The sequence below is a fragment of the Rhea americana genome, unplaced genomic scaffold (assembly GCF_003343005.1).
Source record: "Rhea americana isolate MKP2758 unplaced genomic scaffold, rheAme1 scaffold_259, whole genome shotgun sequence".
Taxonomy (NCBI): Eukaryota; Metazoa; Chordata; class Aves; order Rheiformes; family Rheidae; genus Rhea; species Rhea americana.
The window spans coordinates 770336-794114 of record NW_028186378.1 but is presented as its reverse complement, the minus strand read 5'-3'; the positions used below and the strand labels follow the sequence as shown (position 1 = coordinate 794114).

The following is a 23779-nucleotide window of genomic DNA, read 5'->3' as shown; positions in this document are numbered from 1 at the left end:
GTGTTATATTGAAGAAGGAAAGGCACTGGAGCTTAGACACAAGTCTCTTGATTTGTTGAGCTCTTTATTTATTTATTTATTTATTTTTCTTTATCRCACGGTCATGAGGTGTTTGTGTATGTCCTGTCCACAAATCTGCAGTATTTAAAATATGCAGATAMAAAATTGCATCCCCCCTCCCACCCCTGGGTTCCAGCTTCTCCATTCTGAAGCTAATCACGGCATCTCCCCAGGGATTTTCTGCAACTGCAGCTTTTGAAACATGTCAAATTATTAAAATGATAACATTCATTTAAGAACCAGCTGCATAGAGTCAGAAGTTAACCCCTGATCTTGTTGGATTTGCTCAAAGCAGTATTTAATATCTGGGCAGATAGTGGATAATACCGCACCCAGGGCAGCTTCAATTTAAGATTTTTGCATTTTTCCCTGGCTGTATTCTGAGGAGCAGCTTGCCACATGTGGTTTCAAAAATCCAGAGGAGGATGCAATCCRTGGAGAAGAGACAAAATGTTGGAGAGAATTTTTCTATTCTCAAAGGTAATTTTACAGCAGAAGAGTCTTGACTTACCTGATCCCCAGTAAGAGACCTATTTTAAGACCAGTCACCCAAATGAGAGACACCTTCAGGCTCCATTGTAAGTTGTTGTAATGGCTATTGGTTGAGTAATGAGTTTTGAAAGTTAGGTTGGCTAATGTTTAATGTGAAAGGTCCTGAGGTCCTTGTCCCATTGCCCACTTTATGCTAGGAACTAGCCTACTAAATTTTGCAGGCGCTGGGGAGTCCTAAAATACAATTTATTACATTTATTACTGACTTAGCTAAATGCAGCTGGTGGGAGTGTGATCCAAGATAGGAACTTCTGCTGGGATTAGTCCTAACAAATTTATCTGTGCCTCAGGTTGTCCTCCTTGTGAGGTAGGGCCCGGAGCCCATGGCAGGTTAAGGCGAAGGAACTGAAAGGCGTCTTCCTACTGCATCGGCACAGGCAGTTGTAGAAGCTCAGGCAAAAGCAGAGATGGTGACCTTCCTGTTTTTCCACATGCGTTCAGTTTTATAGAGAGATAGTCATTGCAGATGGCTTAGTAGTTTGTAAGAAAAGGCCTTGACACAATAAATCTCTCCAGCTAGAATGCCTCTACGGAGGAGCCCCGATGCTAGCATGGAAAGTTGCACCACAAGTGGACTAACGGGCTTGAACTATTAAACACCTAATACTGGGAGATCGTCTGGTGTTTATTTTCACAAATGATGAAAATTAAGGAAGAATTAAATGTAGCTTCAGTGGAAAGTATTGTTGCATCCGGTCACATATGGATGTGATTCTCTACCAGGAGCAAACAGAATGGTTTTGTGCATGCACGCTCCTCCTCTGCCCAGCCAGACATGCCTGTCGCTGCGTACCGTGCTGYAGGGCAAACTGCTAATAAGCCTCGATCATGTAGTGGATTTTGCAAAGGATGGAAACACTTCAAATAAATCYGTTTCTAAGATGCCACATGGATATCCTCTTCTAAGATGGTCTAGCACAAGTTCCTTTGCACAACTTGAACTTGCTTGTGTTGAGCAAGATTTAGATCCTCTAGCCAAGTTACCTTACCAATAATGCTTTACAGCTTGGTTATATGTGTAATAATCTTTAGGATCTAATACAACAATTGCTTCGTTAGAAGAAAATTTCTTCTAAGTTTTATGCAGCTGTATTTTGTAGTCATATTTTTATTTGCATAGGATGAGCTTGCATTTCGTAGTGGTGCAGATAGTATGGATTAAACATGTGAGGAAAATGTGAGAGTCAGGGCAGGAAAGGAAATTCTGACTTCCCTTCAGTTTTGTAATTGTTTTAAATTTTAGGATAAGTAAAAGATGGAACTAACAAAATGACTCTAATGCCAAATGCTTAATCTATCTTTATTTGTATCAACTTATATGCCTCCTTTGATAACAGTGAGGATAGTGAGAAGTCTCCCTTGCCATTTTAAAATCATGTTTATTAAATGTAGAACAAAATAAATCTAAAATGAGCGTCATGRCAGGTCTTGAGAAAAACCTAATTCTGCATCATCTGTATCCGCAAAAAACCTCAAAGAAATGAGAACTGTAAGGATTACATAGATACTGATGTCACCCACTAAGTGCAATTAGCTTTGGCTTATTTCTGGTAGGGCACTGTGGCCAAAGTTGCTCTGAAGCACATTGAGTAGTGCAGAGTACTTTCCTGACCCRCTTTATGCAAAAATGTTTTTTGTCTTTGAACAGTTTATGATTTCTGTGCCATATGAGAAAACAAGTGTGCTCTCTTTGGCTTTAATTCAGCCCAATGTTATTACTTTATTGTAGTATATTTTATTTTTAGCTTACAGTATTTCCACCGTGACACCTAATATACATTGGAAAAGAAATTTCACAAAAGAAGCAATGGCTGCGCACTTAGAAATTGCAGGAATCTGGCACTGCGAATTACTTCCAAAGCAAGCAGAGAGACTATAACTCCTTTTGAGGAGAAACAGCTCTTTCTGTTGTTTTGAAACTGTTTTCATGACAGTAATTGCTTGCACTAGCAACAAAATGTGGCTGCGTTTTGTGCAAGGAGGGAAAAGGCTGAAGAACGATGCATCTTTGCGTAATGGATTTAAATGCTCCCTGTTTATCAGCCTATAACGGGCAAGATTGTCGGCTCCCTATCCATAGATGAAACTGATGGTCCGAAACGCGAATAAATCCATCATGCCGTAAAAGTAGTGGTTCTCAGTGGGGTAAGCAAGTGAGGCTTTTCTCTTCTCGCTGAGCCAGTGCAGGGTCTGAACAGCAGAAATAAGGGAGGTTGATAGAGAGCAGCGCATGGCCGCCGCTCACTTCTCCCGTGGTCCTCTCATCCATGGGCAAGGTGCTGCTCATGTGCTCCAGGTCCTCTTCAACCACATGGTGATGTTTGCTCCAGCACCTCTCCGAAATACCATAGCTCGTTCTTAATGGCAGTACCTTTTACGTTCCTTAACGCCAGTGTCGCTGGTAAGGGTTGACACTCAAGAAGTCATTGCAGTTGGCATGTGTGGTGGCTTAACCTGGCTTGTCGTCACAAGTGTCCTTCCAGACACGCAGGGTGGTGCAAGGAGGGGACTCACACGGCGTTGCGCGGTACCGTTTTTGCCCTTGGCRTTGTGTTGGCTATGATGGGGTTAGAACTGAAAAGGGTGGTTTCCATCCACGTCCGGGTTTGACAGTGGGGCCCCGTGTGTCGTGGGTGTTACCTTAGCTGTGACTATGCTAATTGCAAGAACGAGATTGATCTTAAAATCAAGATACTGACTAGGTAATAGGATAGGAATTCAAATATCTTCAAAATTCTAGAGGTCTCAATATAGTATCTTAAATCTAATTAGGTAACAGAAAAAAAATTACTACTGCAAAACTAGCATGATAGTAGTAGTTTATATTTAGCGTTTGACATTAAAATATCATGACTCAAGTAGCTATTCCATAAGCACTTTGTTACTTAACCAAAGATAAAGCAATACATACAGTACATATGTGTAGCTTCTGGGTAACTCTAATAATATGCAAGTAATGCTACATTTTTCTCGTATTTCCAATTATACAAGACATGATAGAAGTGATGGAGCAGTGTCCGAAGGAGTCCAAAGGTCTGCTTGTGCCCTGTTCCACAAACTCAGAGTAGAAGTAGTATGGGCAATAAATATGAAATATTGAAATACCATTAAGATTTTAAATTCTTTTAATAGAGGCATTTGGGTTTTTTCTTTTTTCTTTTTTTTTTTTTTTACAGTTCAGTTACTAGAATGAGTTCAGATGGGGTTTACAGAAAAATGTTATATGGCATTGAATAAAACTAATTGTTTTTTGAAATTTTGTTCTGGAAAATATTTTTGCATGGTGTAAGCTTTTTTATACTCCCCTGTGCAATACGTCCTAGTGCAACTGTGCACAAAGGGGAAAAAAAAATGGGGGCAGTATGACAAACTGGTTTTCTGATTCCATAATAACTCAGCCAGCCTTGTGAAGCAGACCCAATTGGAGAAACTAACCTTAGAAATTGGTCGATCAAATGCTACAAGCCAAGTACTTGTTTTCCAGTATTGAAGCTGGTGGTCTAGTGATCACAGCCAAGCAATTATGGCCCTGTTAGATAGCATGAGTAGTAGTCATTAAATAATTATACCTTTGATTAGCTGCTTTAACTGTTCGTTGCCTTTGAAATATGATAGTATAATTTGAAGCTTTTATTAAAAGATAATTTTTCTAGGTGGTTGAAAAGGATTTTTGTGTGTATGTGTAAAAGACCCATAATTTTCTGCTTCAGATGATGAAAAACTGAGAAAAATGTTTCCAATTAGCATTTATTTTTGTCACTTTGAATCTTTATGTTTATAGCATATTGGAAATGCACTGAATAGTTTAGCTAGTCCTTTACCTTCTGCAAAAGTTTCCTTATTGAAAAAGGAATTAAAAACCATTTTATATGTTTTTTATTAGAGTAACATTTTTCACCATCGTGGGTAAAAGCGTGAACTTGGTTTTATTCTTTTTCTTAGTTTGAAATGGTCAAAGCTGAAGCTAAGCCAAATGTAATTAAGCTTTAGTGGACAAGGAAGTGTTATTTTTGGAGTGTCCTGTGGTTTAAAAATACAGCATTAGATAGGGTTTTCGTTTGGGGGCAGGATTTTGGGAGGTGTTCTTTTTTTGTTTGGTTGGTTTTTTTGTTTGTTTGTTTGGTTTTTTTAAACTTCAGGCATAAATATTTACTTTTGGTTAGGTAACTTTTATAACTGTAGCTTGACTTTTCTGCTAATTTCTTTTATCCAAGTTACCCTGTTTGAAGTATTAAATATATATACATAGATCCAGACCTTCTAAGGAGCTTGATACCCAACAGCTTCTCTTTTTCCCAGTGTTCAGGTGTCCAGAAAGGAACTGTTAGATGTATGAAAGGCCGTTATTGTCCAACTTCAGTTTCTTAGCTTGTTGAAGACCCTTTGATGGTTGTGTCTTTTTGTATTAGCTCTATTTTTGTTGTCTGTTGAGATGTATATCCTATTAACACCAATCAACTAAGCAGAAATATTTGAAAATTTTAGAATCTCATTCGAATGTTTAAAGGGTTTTGGAAATATGGTTTAGTGGATCTGCTATATGCACTTCTGAACGTTTGTTAGGAGTTGCAGCAAAGTACTGTATGCTTATTAGTTCTTTGCACACTGTATTTTTCTAAAAAGGATCTGCTTTTTAGTTGAGTTTAGTGTTTGTCAGACCTAGAAATGCAAATTGCTGCTCTATTGACCAACACGGAAGAAGAATCCCTGATCTGCTGTTCCAGAGCTCCCTGGTGCAAGAAGAATCACAAAAGAGCAGGAGGAGTGCGGAAACATAGAGTCCATCCTCCAACTTGGTGGCAATTTTATGGAGATCACATTGGAGTTCATCCCTGAATACCCTCCAAACTCAAGTTTGCTTCTTACCTTTGTTTTTATAGATGGACATTAGATATGATAAGCAAAAAGTTCACCTGGCCTATGCGATAGGAGAGGGCGATTCTCCAGCATCTTCTTGGGCTTTAATTGTTCTGCAGTAAAGCTGAATAACGAGCCATCTTTCCATGCATGGGCAGCACGGGGGGTGAGGAGCAGCTCGGTGGCGCCAGTGGCACGCCGCCGCTGTCCCCAGCCCCCTTCCGCCGGCGAAGGGGGAAAGATCCTATTATTTCTGATAATTGATGCTGAGGGCTGTGGCGTGCCTCATTTAATCAGCGCCGTGCAGCACACTCCGGGGAGGTAATTCATGCATGCTTGAACGTCCAACATGGCTGGTGAGGCTTGGCCGCACCACCTAACGGCTACGTCATTTTTTTTAATCAGCTGTCTGAGGACCATTTATCTGATCAACGAAGAACCATGCCACATGGAGACCCGAGGTGACATTAACTCAGCTGTAGCTTCTCAGGACGGCGGCACAGAAAGAGCTTTTTTAGAACGCAACTGTAGATGTCAAGGCTCTCCTAAGCATAAAAGCACACTTCTGCTTATCCAAAGTATAAATGAGCATATTTGAGTAAGTTGAAGGAGGTTGATAATGATGTTTAGGTGACTAGTGCCTTAAGCATCCTTTGAGGACCTCACAGGTATTAAATAAATGTAGCACACGTGTTAACCAAGCATAGATTGGCTCAGAGTGAAGTATTCAAGAGCAAATCAACAATGGTAAGGTTGCCCATGTTTCCAAAAGCAGCTTGATACCCTCCAGGACTGTGAGCTGAAACAGCAAACTGCTGCCACTGCTTTGTCCCTGGGGCTTGCTGTAAGGGACAGTGGCCTCCGAGCTGTCAGCTCCCACTGGTTTTCAGTGTCTTCTATTTGGATCCAAATTTCAGAGCGTATGTGAGATAGCATTTGGATGTTGGAGGACCTGGCCAGCTATTAAATAGCCTGTACAGCACCCACTTCAGAGTGTGCAGGTGCATCTGACAAACCGGAAAACTGAAGACAACAAAATACCAAATAAAGCAGGATTGTGTCTAGTCAAACCCARTGAGGCCATTCAGTACCTGCAGATCCATGGCAAGAGCTTCATGACTGCTGGCCTTCACGTGTTGTAGCTGCAGGTGCCCTCTCTCCATTTGCAACTGTCAGTCTGTAGCATTTCTTTGTGTCAAGCCACAAGGGTTCAAATCATGTTCGATTTAAGCAAGGACTTCATAGAAAACCCAGAAAAAGTGCAGGAATAGTAGTAAATGCTTCTGCCATCTCCACATCTTTATAGTTTTTGAGGCCTGAGTTGGAGATCTGGAAGCTGTGTGATCTTCATGCAGCCAGTGAAGCACAAGGACAACTTGGTGAGAGTTTTCTATTTAAAAATAAAAGCAAGAAGGAGAAGTTTGTTTGGAACAAAAACGAAAACAAAACAAAACAAAAAAAAAAGTTCCTTAAACTCTAGAAGAGCTCATAATCTGTTTTCTGGAAAGAAAGAGTTTATGGAATCAAGACCAGCTCCTGCAGGTCTGCCCCATTAGCACTTTTTAGGGATGTAGATGCCCCAGAGGATTGCTTGGCTGCAAAACTCATTGCCTGCAGTTTGTCTGTGATTACTCACCGTTGCTCGATGGTCTTAGAGTCTCAGAGAGGGCAACTTGTTTTACGGTGCCCGTGTCACATGAGCTGGGTGCATCTCAGGCACTCTGCTGCAGAAGGGAGTCTGTCGAGTACTATCAGCAGATGCAGTAGCGGGGGGAGGGGGAAGCATTTATGAGTCTTGGAAACAGAAAATGTCCCATTTCAAGAACCATCAGACATGATAGGATTGAGTCAYGCTTGTAGGGCGCTATGGATGAGAAGTTCGCCTTACTGCTTCTCTGTAATGGCAGTGCTGGGTTCAGCAGGATTGCGTGGCTGGTGAATCGGCATGGTATTTTCAAGGCTAGAATGAAGATTACGTGCAAACAGTTTGAAATGACTTTTATATAACATTATTTGCAGGGCCGAACAGAACTCRTCAGCTGTCATGATTAACACAACCCTTGCTGAAACAACAGATGGCTGATATGGTAACCCTATTTTATAGAAAGCACTACTATCTAAAAAATGTGAAGTGCAGTGCGTTGAGAGTGTCCACGTACTGCTTTGCAGGGCAGTGCCCACTTTCCAAGTGACTGCACAGGGAGCATGCAAGCAAAGAAAGCAGGAAAAGGGGCGTTTTTCTAAGTGGCTCGAGCAAGTATTGAGCCTAGAATTGTTGATCTCCTGGGTCTGAGTTCAGTGCAGGCTACAGCGCAAGCTCAAYGCCCTGCAAGATGAAGAAGTCTTTGTCCTGGCCACGGCTTCTGCAAGCTGTGATCTCTGGAGGTCATGGACAATGCCTGGGAAATCTTTATTCGCTCTCCAGCTGCAAATAGTCCTCGCTGAGAAATAAATGAACAACGGCAAGAGTTTTGTCTTACAAGTTTCACCTGAGCCATACTTTTTAAAAAATATTTAGATAGTGACATTGCACAGTGCCTCCTAAGTCAAAGCCTCCTGCATTTCAAATATGCTCTGAACACAAAGCTGGTGTTAAACAGCTAGAAAAGAATGGCAAAATCATCTTGGAGAAAATGGTAAGTAAAAGGGGTGAAGGAGAAAAGTCAAGGAGAGCGTGGTTATCCCCACAATAATCGCCTTCTGGTTGACGGTGGGGGAACAGGCTTGTGCAGCCATCCTTTCTGTATGCAGCAACCACTGGTGCGTCGCCCTGAGGAAACACAGAGAGTTTTACCACGACGCGGCTTTGCACGCTATTCACTCACCGTAAAAAGGTGACGATGAGATTCTGAACATTAGAGAAAGAAATGCAAGCGGTTTGATTAAACAAGCAACTGCACGTCCATCCAGCAAACGCAGGAACTGCTTTATCTGCAGAAGTGTAGTAGCATGACTAAGTGCTGCAGTTGAARTTCGGTGCAAGGAGGAAACAGGTTTTTTCATTTCTACGTCATTACCAGGGTGAAAATTGTCTCACCGGGCTTGCGTGGGACTTTGTAGGGCTGAGCCGATGCACGCGTTTAGATGGGGTGTGGTTTCTCTGCAGTGTAGGGAGATTTTCAAGTAGCTGTTAAATATTTTTGTGGCATAACTTGACAGCTGCTGTGACCTCTGTTCTACCTGAGCGGTGGTTCCTGCTATAAAAAATAAATAAATGGGCCTTTGTAGCACTTGGCACAGCTATGTAGAAGCTCATTGTTCTTTCCTCCTAACAAATCAAGCTGGTAGATTCCTGGACCTGAAATGATACATTTGAACTAGATATCCAAGGGGGCATGTGCCCCATGAGCAATGCACCAGATCACAGGTGAGACAGCTGAAAGCAGCTGAAAGCACTCCAGCAGTCATCATGAGGCTTCATCTTAAAAACCACATCTTGGCCTCAGAGAGTCATGCCTAGTGATTACGGCATCGGTTTGGAGGACTGGGAAGAGCCTACCTCCCTATCACTGGGTGGCAGGGAATGGTTTACTGTGCTTGTCCCGGACTGAGGCTTAGAAAGCACATGTTAATTTGCCCAGTGAAGGTAGGAGGTTAATCCTGGCAATCGAAAATTTAGGAGTTWATGAGCTTGGGTGCAATCAGCAGTGGGGCTTCTCCTCCGTGCCAGCATTCTGGACAGGATGGTCCTGTTAAAAGAGTAAAATAAGTATTTCTTAGAGCTTTTGATTGGAAACCTTTCACTTTTTTTTATGTATACATTAGCARCTAGAGCTCGTGTTAAACTAGCTTGTGAACCAGCAAGTGAACCCAGACTAGATAGGCTGAATATTCTGGGATATAAGTCAATGACAAATCAGGCACGTAATGACCTCCAGTGCCTGTTAAGGCTTGGTTTGTAGGTAACAAAAATTTATAGTCGGTATATAATTTTGAAGGCAGTCAGGGTAGGATGGCTAAGCAGGGCCCTAGCCATCCATCACCCTGTGGGAGGCTGCGCTGGGCACCGTCTGAAGCCCAGCGACGATGATAACACTGTATTCTCCAAGACGGCAGAGCACCGCAAGGAAGCAGGCTGGAGCCTAACCGATGCTCAGAGACATGCTAGGATGAATGGGGACCTCGGCATCACTGCGAAAAAGTCCATTTGTTTGGAAAAAAGAAAAAGGCATGACACTGAACRCATTAGGATGGATTCTTTCATCAATAGGTTAATAGAAAACCAGGCGGCAAGTTCCCTTCCCGCTTATACGTCCATACTCGATTAAAGTATGAAAAATGCAAGCRGACTGGGAAAGGGTCTTTATATACTGGAGAGACTCTCCCTTTTCTGAGGGGTGCCAAACCTCAATTTTGCCTATTTATATGTAAATTTTTGTCAGGAAAAGCAAGTTTTCTGCTGGGAAATTGAGCCTCCCTAGTTGCTGCTACCTGCTGGGACTTGCTAAACATTTCTTAAGCCTGAAGGTTTTGCATATTGGAGGACGCCTGCAGTGAAGACTTGTTTAATTTTGATGGGCATTAATTTTTAGACGGACCTAACTTAGGTAATGTTACCTATTTTTGTTTCAGTAAGATGCATTCTGAAGGAAAGCCATTGCTCAGATCATTAGGTCTCCATTTTTCCATCAAGTATAAAGCATTAGAGGTTGCAGAACACTTTATTAAAACAATATTTAGCTTAACACTGTAGCCTGCTTAGGTATTTCTCTTCAGCTGCAGTTTAATAGCTCTCTTAGAGTGGTGTTGCTGTCCATGTTGTTTGAAGGCCTTTCCCCATGTCTATGAGGATGATGTTCAATAGGCAACTTTCTGCGGCTGGGGCAAGAGAGGAGTTCAGGGCTAAAACCAGATTTGGTGGAGGAGCACGTCACCCACTGGAACCACAACGTCCATGCTGTTTCTTGGCCGGTACCCACGGGTAGCAAACAAGTGGTTTTTCCAGGCTTAAACCTTAAGCTGAAAACAGAGCTTTCTGTTACGCGTCTAAATGACTTCACCTCACTGTCCCTTTCCAGTGGAAACAGCTGTTTGATCTGAGTTTTCAGATGTAGAGGGGTTCCATCATATATTTAGAAAGAAAATTTGAAATAATATTTTTATCACCATGTCTGCTATGTCACATCATGTTCACGTCATCCCAAAGGATGAGAGGCCCCTATGCTGTGGGAGAAAACTGCTTTACCCTGGGCTTATCCTGAGTTTCTTCCCAACAGGCTCTGCACTCAATCAGAGCAGGCCACTCCTCAGTTTTAAAACATGTATTAGAAACGAGTCATTATTACCAYCTCAATTTTAACTGCCCTATATAGAAATAAGATCTTAAAAAAACCCTCCATTTCACAAAATATTTATGCACCGTTGGGCARCACTGCATCCTTCTTGGGTGCGTAGGTAGGATGTCGCAGCGGGTATAAAGCCTGCAGAGAGGTGAGTCTTGGCATATGCGCAGTTGCCTCCGTGGATGGGACGATAAACTAGACAGAACTAGTTGGCTGAATGTGCTTCTCATGCTGTGAGTGCACTTTTGAGGCAAAGCACGTAGATTTTCAAAAATACCATAATTTGCATGGTCTCCTCGACACCCTTCGAAATAGTTAAGTAGCGCCGCAAAGCTCAATGCTACCAATGGTTGATAATTTAAGCCCATTGCATCATCATCTGAACTTCTAAAGTCATCGTAACCCCAGGCATCCAGTGGGTAAATACTGTCTTTTAGAGGAAAGGCTACGGCTGATCTGTTTGGCTTTTGTTGTTAATTAAACAGCATTTTACAAGAATCGTTTTGAGCCTAATTGTGTGTCCTATATGCAAAAACTTTGTGCTTTTTCTTTTTTTTTTCCTTTAATCTTGTCCAAGCTCATCATGTTTTGGAGACTTAAATATCGTCCATGTTGCCTGTGGATTTGAGAGGTGCTGTGTGCATTTTGTGTGTGTAGCTCTTCCAGTATAACTGGCTTGTGCTTGTATTTTACTTCTCATGCTATTTTGACATTTCTTTTTTTTCTTTCTTTCTCCCCCCCCCTTTTCATTTTTTTACTCTTCTTTTTCTTTATTTTTATTCTCTTCTCTCTTCTTTTTTTTCCCCCCTCTCTCTCTTCCCCTTCTGCTGTCTGGATGCAGCCAAACGCAAAGCGTGGAAACTAAACCGTGTTGGTAGCCTGCGAAATATATACAGCAGCAGCAGCACCAACACCGAAGGTAACAAAACAACACGTTTTAGCTGAACTGCCTCCCCTCTACCCCCTTCTTGTAACCTGCTTTACCCCAAAACTTGTCCTTGTTGCGGCTCTCCCTTTCCAGATGCAGGAATGAAAATCCAAATTTGCCCAAAGCATGCGTGCTTTCGTCTCGTGTTTGCAGAGTCATTCCCGTGGTCTTTTCGTCTTTTTTTTTTTTTTTTTGGTTTGTGCATTTTATTTTGCCATTCATGTTCCTTTCAGCTTACTTAAATTTTGACCTTTCCCTCTAGTCGCGGAGTAGCGATGTTTAAATTACTTCAGGAACCCATTTTCCTCTTTTATTTATTTATTTTTTTATATATATATATATATGTTTTTTTATTTTCCCTTTATACATGTGGGCACTCAATGTAATATTTCCCAAGTTATTACAGTTTTTAAAAGTGTTAGCACCAGGTGTAATGATCTGTAGCCAAATACAATAGTGTGTGCCGTGACATTTAAGTAACAGTCTTAATTTGTTTTGTGAAAGCGTTCTCCATAATGCTCTTTGCAGCTCTAATCCAAAGGCGAGACAGTGCCGGGTCATTTGCATGTGTTACTCTTGCTTGTAAATTCTGTATATTGTTGTATTTCTAAAGGTCACCTGGTGCCAAAGTTCACAAATTGACTTACATTGCTTTTTTTCCCACCGAAGACAGCCGTCATGGCTTTTGTATAATAGCAGATTGAATTTTCTTTTTTCCCCTTCTTCCACCTTCATTTGAACAACACAATTATAAACTTGCTTCTTTTTTTTTTCCTTTTCTTTTTTTTCTTCCCTCCGCCCCCCGTTATTATGAATGTCAAAGGTGGGAATTGTTTGGAAGCCAGGCAAGGAGAAAAAGCCTCCGCCATCCTCTCTGCCGGCGTGTAAGAAGAGGGGAGAGAGTGCGAAATATGGAATGCAAAATAGGTCACAACTCAGTAATCTCAGTATAATGTGGGGAGGGGGGGAAGGATTTTTTTTTTCACTTAAGTGCGAACCAAATGGGTCAAGTAATCACAAGCGCATGCCCTAACACTAATTGACTTATTTTGGAATGATTATAACTGTAATATTTTTCTTAATGTCACTGTTTTCTGGGCTGTTGATTTTAGTGATTGCCAAGCAGTGGCATTAAATCTCCTGTAAATTTTAAATTGCATGCTATTTCTGTAAACAAGTCCCTATGTTCACATCCTGATCATTAACCTTTGGTGATTTATATCACCGTCCTTTTTTGCACAATTACTGCTGTGCTGCTGTCGGATGCCTTGCTCTCACTGCCAAATAAAGTGTGTCAGGGAAACAAAAGTGCAATTTTCCTGCAGCTTGTTAAGGAAGCTTTTTTAATTATGATTTTGTTTTAATTCTCGTCGTAAATGTAAAATTGTTACCTTTTAGAGCAAAGGTAGCAAAATTCTGTTCTGATCTTTCTCTTACCTCTTCAAGCACTGCGTGCAAAATATGAAATGAGAGAAAAGATGATTATTGGAATGAGTTTGCTATTTTTTTCCTTTTGAAACAAAACTAGCTAGCTACTTTTTAATGATTTTCAATTCTGTCTGCGTTTGATKGTTTGAATCTCCTCACCAGAATTTTTTTCCTCCCATCATATGCATGGGTGTGACCATTACGGATTTACTTATTGAGAAGCTAGCGGTTTTGTATCTCCTTGTCAGTTAAAATTTTAACAGTGAATCAAGTATAAATGATTGCCTTAAAAAAATAAAATAACAGTCAAGATCCTATTTTTAGGATATGCGTAGATTGCAGAGCCTTTCGCCAAACTGATCAAACTAAGTATCAAAGGCAAGCAGAGTGAAGGGACCTTGCTTCGTATGTGAACTTGTCCCCAAAAGCCATGGTTGAGGAGTTTCAAGAAATGTCACCAGTCTGAAATTCTGTACCGAAATAGGACAAAATTGTCTGTCTTGGGAGTATTAGCCCTACTAAAGGTCCAATGTCCTCCTTAATTTTGCATCCTTGAGCCTGGACATTAAGCCTTTGTGTTATAGCTGGAATCGCGAGATTGGCAAATGTAGAGTTAATGAGCAGTGCAAGCAGTAAAAGCCACATGTTTAGATAATTATGCCTTCAAAAAGGGGAATGGTGATAGGAAATGACAGTCCAGAATAACAAATCTGCTTCAGTCTTTAGCACATGCTTGCTCAATTGCATTTATACCTTTCTGCAGGACAGAAATATAGCAACTGCAGCAACTGTTTTCTGCAAGATACTTGGCACGGGGGGATTTCTGCTGGGGCTTCCCTTTGGGGAATCTCCTCACTTGTGCCGCTGCTTGCAGCCTGTACACTGTGCCAAGTGGCGAGTCCTCTTCGGTTCTGGTTCCTCTCTGTCTCAGCAAATGAAAAAGTCCCACCTGCTGCTTGCAGGCAACTGGGGTGTGAGCAATCCTTTCGTTCTCTAGGGGAACGTGTGCAATAACCAGCTTGTTGCATTTAAAACAGGCTCCGCGCAGTTCACTTTCATGGAGGTGCCTGTACCTGCTGTCATAGCAGGGTGGTTAAATACAGCATTATTCTTCTTGTTTCAACACAACTTGCAGCATGCCCTGGAGAAGCCTCTGTCTGAAACTAAGTGACTGCTCTGGATCCTGCAGTTAAACATTCATAAAGGTCTTAAATCCTCATTTTTCCCTGTTCTTTGTGGTTACGTGTATGACAGAAGAGCTGCAAAGCTCTCCTGGAGAATTTTTCTTCTGCATGTTGATGGCCTCCAGGACTACCTTTCATTTAAAAGGTAGCCGTGCCTTTGCTGTCCTGGTGCTACGCCTATGCCGAAAGGTTGCAGCGTAAGAGCAGACAGAGGGGCGGCTGAGCAGCACGCCAAAGGTATGTGCTGCCCCATCRACTAGCCCTTATCATCTAGAGACTGCGTCTCGCAATACCTCTCCGTTAAGGAAGCTCTTCGGCTTTGAAACACCAGGAATTTTAATAGCAAACTGCAGGCTTGAAACATGTTCAAGGTTTTTAGAARAAGTGGTGTCAGGAAACATCTAATGCACATCTAGACTTACGAGCTGAATTCAAAAATGACTTTGTGGGCTTCTTCCAACCATCGCTGTCTTGGCATCCAAATGAAACAGCAAGTACGTGTGGCAGAGGGAGCCGAGTCCCCCGAGCTGGGACCCAGCCTTGCGTTTGTCATTCCTGGGTAGTAGTATAAAACAGCGCTACGGAAAAAAAAACTTCCAGTGGAACGCAACCTTTATCGAGAGCTGTGGGCAACTGATACCAGAGCTATATTGTCCTGATAGGGTTGATTTTCAAAACTAATTAGATTTAGACACTGGGTTTGGAAAGGGGAGAGAAGTATTAGCATAGCCATGCCCAGTGGGACATGGCACAAATATTTCCTTAATTGAGGCGGCTAATAAACATACTCATCTTCCAAGTTACAGGGATAATTTACACCAAGTGGCAAAAGGCAATGATAGTTAACATTATCTAGTCCATGAATAACGTGCATCTTTGTTGTAAACAAATTGCAGACTGTAAACATCTACTGTTTATTGCTAGGGCACCTCGGCAGCTTTTCATCATCATCCTTTTGAAAAGATTAAGGGTTATTAAGGAAGGGTGCTTGAGCGGAAGCGAGTTTGGAGGGATGAAGGGCGTGCTGAAGAGGGAGCTTAAATAGGTCTCAGTGTTACTTCAGGCATGCTTGAATAGGTTTCCAGCTATAACCTCAACTCTTGGAGATGGCTCGGTGGCCGTCTGAAATACTTCACCGCAGCTTTTGGTTCCGCGCTTGGCTCGCGGTCTCTGGAAAACACGCCACGGGGCAGCACAGCTGACAGCAACTGCACAGCCTTGGCACCGCGCAAAAGCYGCCGGTTATAAGCCACCACCTCGGGAGTCAGGCGATGCGGTTTTATTTGCAGTTCTATCCAAATATTCGCGTGTGCCTATGAGAAAGTGCATAATCCTAGCATGCCTTCGTCGTACACCTGTGCAATAGTTTTTCTGTTTAAATGCAAGCTTTGGGGGCAGCCACGGTTTGTGCCCTTGTCTTAAGTTGACCTCCAACTACGCTAGTAGCTGCCCACTGTTGGAGTTGGTGGCTGTTCATGCAGGTCTTGATACTGAGAATAAAAGACATGGGAAGTGGAAATACTAAGAAAGGTAGCGATGGAAGAATAAAATACATGCAGTGTAAGCAGTGGTACTGTGAAGCCCCTTGGAAATGGGGATGATTCACATGCTACTATATATGAAGGACTGCTTTTTCCCGAAACTGAGGGATTGCATGTCCACTTCCACTGGTCCTCTGCGGTGGGAGGGGAAGAAAATCACTTTTCGTTTTGGGTCTCATTGCATCATAACCTCATGATTTCAGCTCTTTTCTCCCCTTCCTGCTTAAAAAAAAAAAAAAAAAAAAGCTAAACAAACATCATCATTTTTTAGGCAGCTCCTGGTGATAATAACTTCCAAATGGAAATCAGTTGCAGCTGTTTGCTGGCACTTTAACCCTTTGTCTGCTCCGCTTCCAGGAAATAATTGATGACTGATTGGCCCATTAACCTTTTACCAAAAAAAAAAAAAAAGAAAGAAAGAAAGAAAAAAAAAGTTTGACAGCCTGGACTTGTGTAATGAGGAGGGATTCCTGGGGAAATCATCTTGATGGCAGAGTTGCTTGCCCCTGAGGATGCAAAATTAGCCCCCTGGGACCTCGTCTGCATAGAAACTGGACACAATTAGCGTAATATCCGGTGTTATTAATGTAGCCTGGAGTAATTGGGCAGGTTGATTTCGACAGGTTGATGGTGCTAAAATACTATTATAGTGGGCCTTCCTGTGAATCACTGTTAAACATGGAAACCTGTTTAATGAAATTTTGTGATTGAGCTCATAGGGGTTTAAACAGCACAACCTATAATTTTACTGGAGAGTAAAAGGGGAATAGTTTTGTCCTGCCGCTTGGGTTTTTCTGTTTGCGTATGCGGTGCTTGCGGATTTGTGCTTTAGCTGCCCATGCCTCACGTGTTGTCTTTTGAGGCATCAGCTCGGTGGGTGACGTGGAGTAGGCTCTGCTGTTTTGTTTGCAAGCTGTGCTTGCGAAATATTTTTTCATCATGTTTAAGCAGAAAATATATTGCTGAAGTCTTCAGCTAGTTCATTTGCTTCTCATCTGAGCTTTCAGGGAAGAAATTTAAAGTTGCAGCAGCTAAAAAGGAATGCCAGCTGCTATGTTCCTAATGTGTTGTCCATAGTGACCAAGTTTTCAGCTGGATTACTGATGGCATTAAAGTGTCCTTCTAGCCCAGGCGTTCAACATGCTGCAGCTCTTTTAACCCACAGGAGGTTAGGGCATCTTGGGACGTGCTCTTCAACCTATGATATGGATTTTCCATCCCTGAACCCCAAAGGATGAGGGTCTTTCCCAGCCTACAGCTATTGCACTTAACATTGGGRAGCTTCTCAGGAGAGCAAGCAAGGTGGCAGCTTGTCACGATGTCATCTGGTCACGGCAGAAAAGGTCAGGARGTTAGACAAGAGAGCCTTTCCTTTGGGAACGGCTGAAGGTGTTTCTTGAATTGCACTCTGGYTTTACAAGCTAGTTGTGTGTCTTGTGCATTAGACCTTCCAGAAGAATAGCATAAATGTAACGTTCCTGGTGCAAGGGAGCGAAAAACACTTGCAGAGGTGCTGTTATGAGCATGGTATCTCAGTCTTGCTTTTGAAGCATGAGTGCCAAATAATGCCATGTAAAACTGGTTGGATTGCAGAATTTATTTCTGATGACCAAATTGTATCCCATTCTTGACCAAAAGAAACCGATTTCGTGAGTGTGATTTATTAACAGATGGAAGGCAGGAGAATCCAGTTATGCGGTCTCTTGATTTTGGATGCTACTGCCGCAACAAGTCACCTTAATGCTGCACCTTTCTTGCTTGGGGTGTATTTAGGAGCATTTGTTCTCCTCCCCCTAATAGGCAGCCCCCAAATGCTGCCTTGGCTCCTTCAGCTCTGCACCATGCTTTGGGCTCACGTGCCAGCGGTACGGCATGCAGCCAGTGGGCTGGTAGAGAGAGGCGCAGCCAAGAYGCACAGCCATCCGGAGCAGAGCTGCAAAGGGCAGGATGGTTAGAGAAAGGCAGGAGAAGGACCTGAGGTATAAAAAAAGCAATGAGAATAGAAAGGGCCTTTTATACTGTATATCGTAGCATCCCTGCCCCATCRCCCGTACTAATATATACGTCTCAGGAGCACCGGCATTGCTGTGAAAATCTTTGAGCTTAGCATTTATGTTTTATTTACGGCTCCTGCTTATGAAGTTCTTCCTTCTGATATGCGCTTTACCAAAAAATTTGCATTCCTGTGTGTACTCACTTCTAACTTCCCTGCTCGCATAAAGGGGAACCTTGTTTGGACACAAGGAAGCGTTTGCAGCCAATTTATATAGAAGGATTTTCTGAGCTGGTGGATTTGGCGACTAGGCATTTGGAAATCCTCCTTTTGCAAGGCTTCAAAAGTGCAAAGATATGTTACTTAGCCATTAAAAAGGCTAAGAATGATGAATTTCCTAAACTGGAGCCACTCTACAGGAGACTGCTACAAGTGGGATTTAGTTTCTCTTGCTAGTGTTCCCTCTTCTTTGTTAGGGCCCTCTTCCTTCAACAACACTTTCTGGAGATGCTTCAGCTTTTAGTCAAGATAACTGCATTTTCCTAGAGAGGGCGGCGCACAGGGCTGAAAGCAGTTTCCTTTATTGTTAACGCTCTCTTTTAGTCACTCTTGCATTTCTTTCTTAAACTCATGAAGCTCCATTTGGTAACTGTGACTTTTCCCGTGACTTAACAGTAGCATTTTGCATAATGACTCTATCTGTTTTTTTTTTAACACTATATTGCTGTAACATAAAAGTAGCTATGCAGTTTTAAAGTTGTACAGTTGCTCTGTTTCTCTTTTTCTTTCCCCATTTACCTGCACAGTTTTTTTTTAATAACACTGCTGCTTGAGATGTCCTCATTCACCTTGAAATAACCTTCACCTCCAGGTTTATTCTCAGCTCAAGGTGCAAGGTAACCTCCTGCTATCTTTTGAAAGTTCATTAAAACACAGCCTAATTACCTGCTGCTATTAGCAAGCTGACCTCCACAGGCTTCAGTGGGACTCTGGAGATTTACACCAGCGTAAGCGTTGGCCTTTCTAGCCTGGAGTTTATYGAAGAAAGCCCGTTGCCCCATCAGTTGAGCAAATGACTTCCAGTGCGCAGYGCTACAGTCTTTAAAGCAAGGGCTAGATTTGTCACTTATCCTTGCATGCTTATGGATGACAGGGTAATGCAGGAGTTTCGTGGCTCTGAATGTATAATAAGTCATTAGTAGACGAGTGAATGTAAATGGCCTTTCTAAAGCCCATTATGGCTGATGTTCACCAGAACTTTGTGCTCTATTATTCTCTTCCTTTCATGCTTCATGCCTGCCCTTCCTAATTCCACTTTCTCAGTTTCCTTGATTTTTTTTTTTTCCATCTGCCTTTAGTGTCCCGGGTGTAGTTAAAGTGTGCGCCCATTTAGTTCAGTTTTGCTGCTGTTTTCGTACACTGCRGTCCTTTTGCCTGAATACTTGTCCTTATGCTCTAGTGGCGCTAAGGATATTTCCCTGACCCTTTTGCTAGCTACTCGGATCATTTTTTCATCTCTTGTGTTGAATGTGAAAATTGAAGGGATTGAAGTGATATTAATCCTSTATTATAACCCACTCTAATTATGCTGTAGGGGAAAAAAAAGGACAAATCTGGTCTTAATATGTTCTATCCATGCACGTACATGCGTATAACATATATTGAACGTACTGTAAAASTAGAGTAAATTGTCAAACCGTTGTGTCAGCTGTTTATTCATCTCTTGTTTTGGGGCACTTTGTTGTGTCTGGCATGTAGGTCTTGCCACCACAGGCATAAGTCTAAATAGTGTTTGTTAGCCACTTTGTGATTAGAGAAATGGAGACACTCACACTCACACTCGATTTTTCAAATGTTTACCCGAAACAATATATTATCTATGTCAAATAACAGGAAGGAAAAGGTAATGGATCGACGCATTTTCTGATGCATCATGCAATACCAGTGTTGCCCTGTATATACTTGGATATATTTAACCTCAGATGTCCACACATGTATTTGCTAGTTACATTGCAGAAATACTCATCAGATGAGATCATGTTTAGGTGTAGCTATTGATATCTTCAAGGTTAAACTTCTTCTTTTTTTTTATTATTTTTTTTCCTCCAGAACAAGAAGAAAACTTTGAGTTTATCATTGTCTCTCTCACTGGCCAGACTTGGCACTTTGARGCTACTACGTATGAAGAAAGAGATGCATGGGTACAAGCCATAGAGAGTCAGATCTTGGCCAGTTTACAGTCATGCGAGAGCAGTAAGAACAAGGTACGATACACAAAGTACTGAAAATAAGTAATGGGACRTTGGTCACTAAAACGAAAACAAAATCACCAGCCCTATTTTGAAAACCTGCACTCCTAGAGATATGCGTGAGCTAGGCAAAGGTTAGAGAAGTATTAACCAGCTGCATACATATGTCAGCTATCTCAAGAAAACTGGTACTCCAACCTGTTTTGCAAGTTAGTTTTACAGCAGTTGAATAAATTGTTTATTTTGGGCTGGAAGTCTGTAGAGGAGCCTTGAAGGAAACCCTGTCTTAGGGGAGAGCAGAGGCAGATCCAAAAAACCAACTCATTTACTAGTCAAACCTCCAGTTAAAAATTATTGAGCTCCTACGTGGCAAAGTTTTAACTAAACATTTTGGTGGGCCTAATAATACATGTACAGTAATATTCATCCTCATGACTCTGCCTATGACGCTGTGATACGACTCAAAGAAATCAGAAATAAGCTATTGCCCTCGAGTCTACTGTTTTGCAAAACCTCYGTGCAATTTTTCTTTTTTTTACTTGCACTGAATTGATTCTTTAATATAACTAATATAACAGAAAACTGATCAAGAAATGGCTCATCGAATCTTTTTTTGGGRGGAAGAGGAAAATGGGCTAAGAGGAATAGGCCTCCTTCTTTGCTCTGCTTTTGTATTATGATGGAAATAACTTGTTCTCCTTTCCTATCAAAATAGATGTTTAAAATCTGATACTTCTTTGGCTATTGTCCATTTTTGGAAGGGCAAGGTGTCGAGTGGCAAGGGAGGGAGAGAAATGGGGAGTAATTGTTCAGAGCAGTACATCCCTCAACACCATCCACCTAARAAATATCTTGAATCATTTTGTATTGCTAAGAAGAAGAATTTGAAATTTTTGAAATGAATACGTGCATTCATTACCTCTTTACCAGAGTAGTTCAGACACCAGTAACTATTATCATCATCACAATATAATTTATTTTCCATTTTATTTAAAAGAAAAAAATAACATATTGTTCTGAAATGGGGAAGAATCGCTGGCTAATCTTTTGTGCCTGACTTTCATGGAATTACRTGTTCTAACATGCATATCTTAGAACCCAGAACTGCGTATATACTTTAGAACATGCTGCTAAGGCAGCATGACAGAGGAAATTTGTACCCTAATACCTATATTAAAAAAATTAATATTACAGAGGATGAAGAGTGGCTGGTAATATTTACTATGCAATACCTATGGAAGAGACTGGACTTTGCATATATTAAATGTCCATTCAAAAAGAAGACTCCATTTACAAGATTATGCTCATATAAGGAGCTTTTTTGGTCATACACTTAACCTGCTACAATGCTTAGAGAGATTTTTTTTTTCTGTGAAATATTACTGACATCTGGATACACAGCAGAAGAACTAATTGGAGTAGTTTAAGAGCGGTTAGTATGTGTCCTCTGGAGATCATCTAGTCCAACCTCCCTGCTCAGCAGGGTCATCTAAAGCATGTTAGACGGGGTTGCAGCCAGGCGAGTTTTGACTGTCTCCAGAGAAGGAGACTCCACAATCTCTCTGGGCAACCAGTTCCAGTGCTCTGTCACTCTCTCAGTGAAGAAATTCCTCTGCCTGTACATGAGGTTGTGGAGTCCAGAGGTCCCTTCCAACCTTACTGCTTCTATGATTCTATGAATTCTACCCAACTAAACCACCTGGCAAGCTTTCGAAGAAGATAATTGTTAACTATACCAAATTATGGACAAATTATGAGTTGTCGTGGACAATAAATTGGCTTAAGCAGAATGAGGGCCAGGACTTAAGTACAGCAACGAAGAGATACGCACTCTCAACCTATCAACAGGACGCATACTAACCRCTCTTAAACTACTCCAATTAGTTCTTCTGCTGTGTATTCAGATGTCAGTAACTACTTGTACCTAGTGACAGTTTCTCCAGATCCAAGGAAAGGTCATTGGTAGGTCTTCATGGAGAGAATTTAAGTGGAAGCCATCTGATTCGGTCTGACCTTTTGATGATAAAAGGCTTTCAGTTTCTTTTGCAAACTACCCCTTAGTCTTCATTAGCAAAAGCACATGCATCAATAGAAGAAATTGATTTTATCAAATAATATTTGCATCTAATTTACCTGAAGAAGTAACAATGCACTGTGACTACCTTCCTTGGTAGCAAGATTCATTTTTAAGCTTGGCTTTCACCTGTGCAGYCTCCCCGGTAGTTTGAGTCCAATCCAGTATCTCCAAAATGCTGGATCTTCCTATACACAGTAAAGAGAGATTTAGGAAAAATCTTGAGCCATCAGAAATATAGGAGGAAATAGGAGTATCTGTTTGGCAAGCCTGAAATTGCTATTCTTGAAGATGCCAAAGGAGCACTTTTTCTTGAGAGCCAAACTGAAGTCTTCAGGTTCCTTGAACACCTTTGTTTGACCCCAGTCTGAGCTTTGTTTTTTGCTTCTCGTGCAGCCGACAGTTGTGTTGTCTAGACCTTTTCATTGGGTTCTTATTAGTTATATGTCTGTCTTTCAATATCCACAGTCCCGAATGACGAGTCAGAATGAGGCCATGGCCCTGCAGTCAATAAGGAACATCAGAGGCAACTCTCACTGCGTGGACTGCGAGGCACAGAGTAAGTATAGCTGCCGGTAACGCAAGAGCTTGGCTTTTAGTGTTGACCCCTTCTCCTCAGCCAAGACTTGCGTGAGCACCCATCACAGTCTTTGTCCTTTTGGTATTACGTTCTTTGTGTGGTTTGCATATGTTCATTATGGAGTCTGCTTAATCAGGCTTATATTTTATGTTTATTCGTACTTAATATATGCTATGTCCAGTTAGTCTTTTTTTTTTTGGGGGGGGGTTCCCCCATGATGTTTCACTTACAACTTTAAATGTGAGCATTTCTTAACTTTTCTGTGAAGAAAAGGAAAAAATAGTGTGCTGTTTGACATCAGTTACTCCCATTTTTCTCCTGTTTGGAGGTGGAGAGGGCATATGGGCCTTGGCAATATTCTCAAAGAGGTAAAGTGTGATTTTGTGTTTTCTTACTTGTCAGAAGGAACCAAAGTCATTGCTCATTATATCTAGATGCTCAAAAACTGATTTGGGATTTTTTTTCCCCTTTTGTGTTTCTTTCCCCTTTTTATTTTTTAAACATCTACTTAATGTTCAGGAAAGTGTTCTCAAGAATACTTTGAGCTGCTGTTCACCTCACTAACCCCAGCTGAGGTCATTATTCTGTTGCTCTTTAGTTCCAGGGGTTTCTAACAAAGCCATAAAAAGGAAGTACGCTTGCTCTAAAGCAATTAGTTGCAGAAGCAGAAGGAATGAAAACTTGGGAATCTTTATTTCTTTGATATTTGAAAGTCAGAACTTTTCTTGTGATTTTATGTGTGCTTGAAATGGAAAATTATTCATTTATTTTTGTTTGGGTAGGTGGGGCTTTTTTTCAAAAAAAAAGACTGTTTAGGAATTTGACTACTGATCTAAGCCATTTTAATATCCCAGTTAACTTTAAAGTGAACATTCGTTCAGAAATACAAGTGCTTTTGCATGATTAATTCACTGTCTGCATAGTTAACGATTTAAGCTGATTCAGTCACCCACCAACAAAGCTATTATTCCCTACCTCAACCTCAGAAGGTTCGATGGGAACGGGGGTAACATTGGCAGGCATTTAAAATATATTTTTTTCCAGTCTATAC

General features: G+C 41.4%; 1 protein-coding gene across 5 annotated transcripts in view; it reads left to right on the top strand.

Moving 5' to 3' along the window:
* The window catches only part of AGAP1 (ArfGAP with GTPase domain, ankyrin repeat and PH domain 1), a 384866-nt gene that overhangs the window by 311703 nt on the left and 49384 nt on the right, over positions 1–23779 (top strand). For 4 of the 5 annotated variants that reach the window (XM_085307476.1, XM_085307474.1, XM_085307475.1 and 1 more), the window contains 2 exons: positions 19935–20089; positions 22617–22707. In XM_085307476.1, the coding sequence (XP_085163602.1) occupies positions 19935–20089; positions 22617–22707 (246 nt within the window). Of the gene's footprint in view, positions 1–11592; positions 11671–19934; positions 20090–22616; positions 22708–23779 lie in introns of all 5 variants that reach the window. The other variant, XM_085307477.1, reaches the window with a different exon arrangement.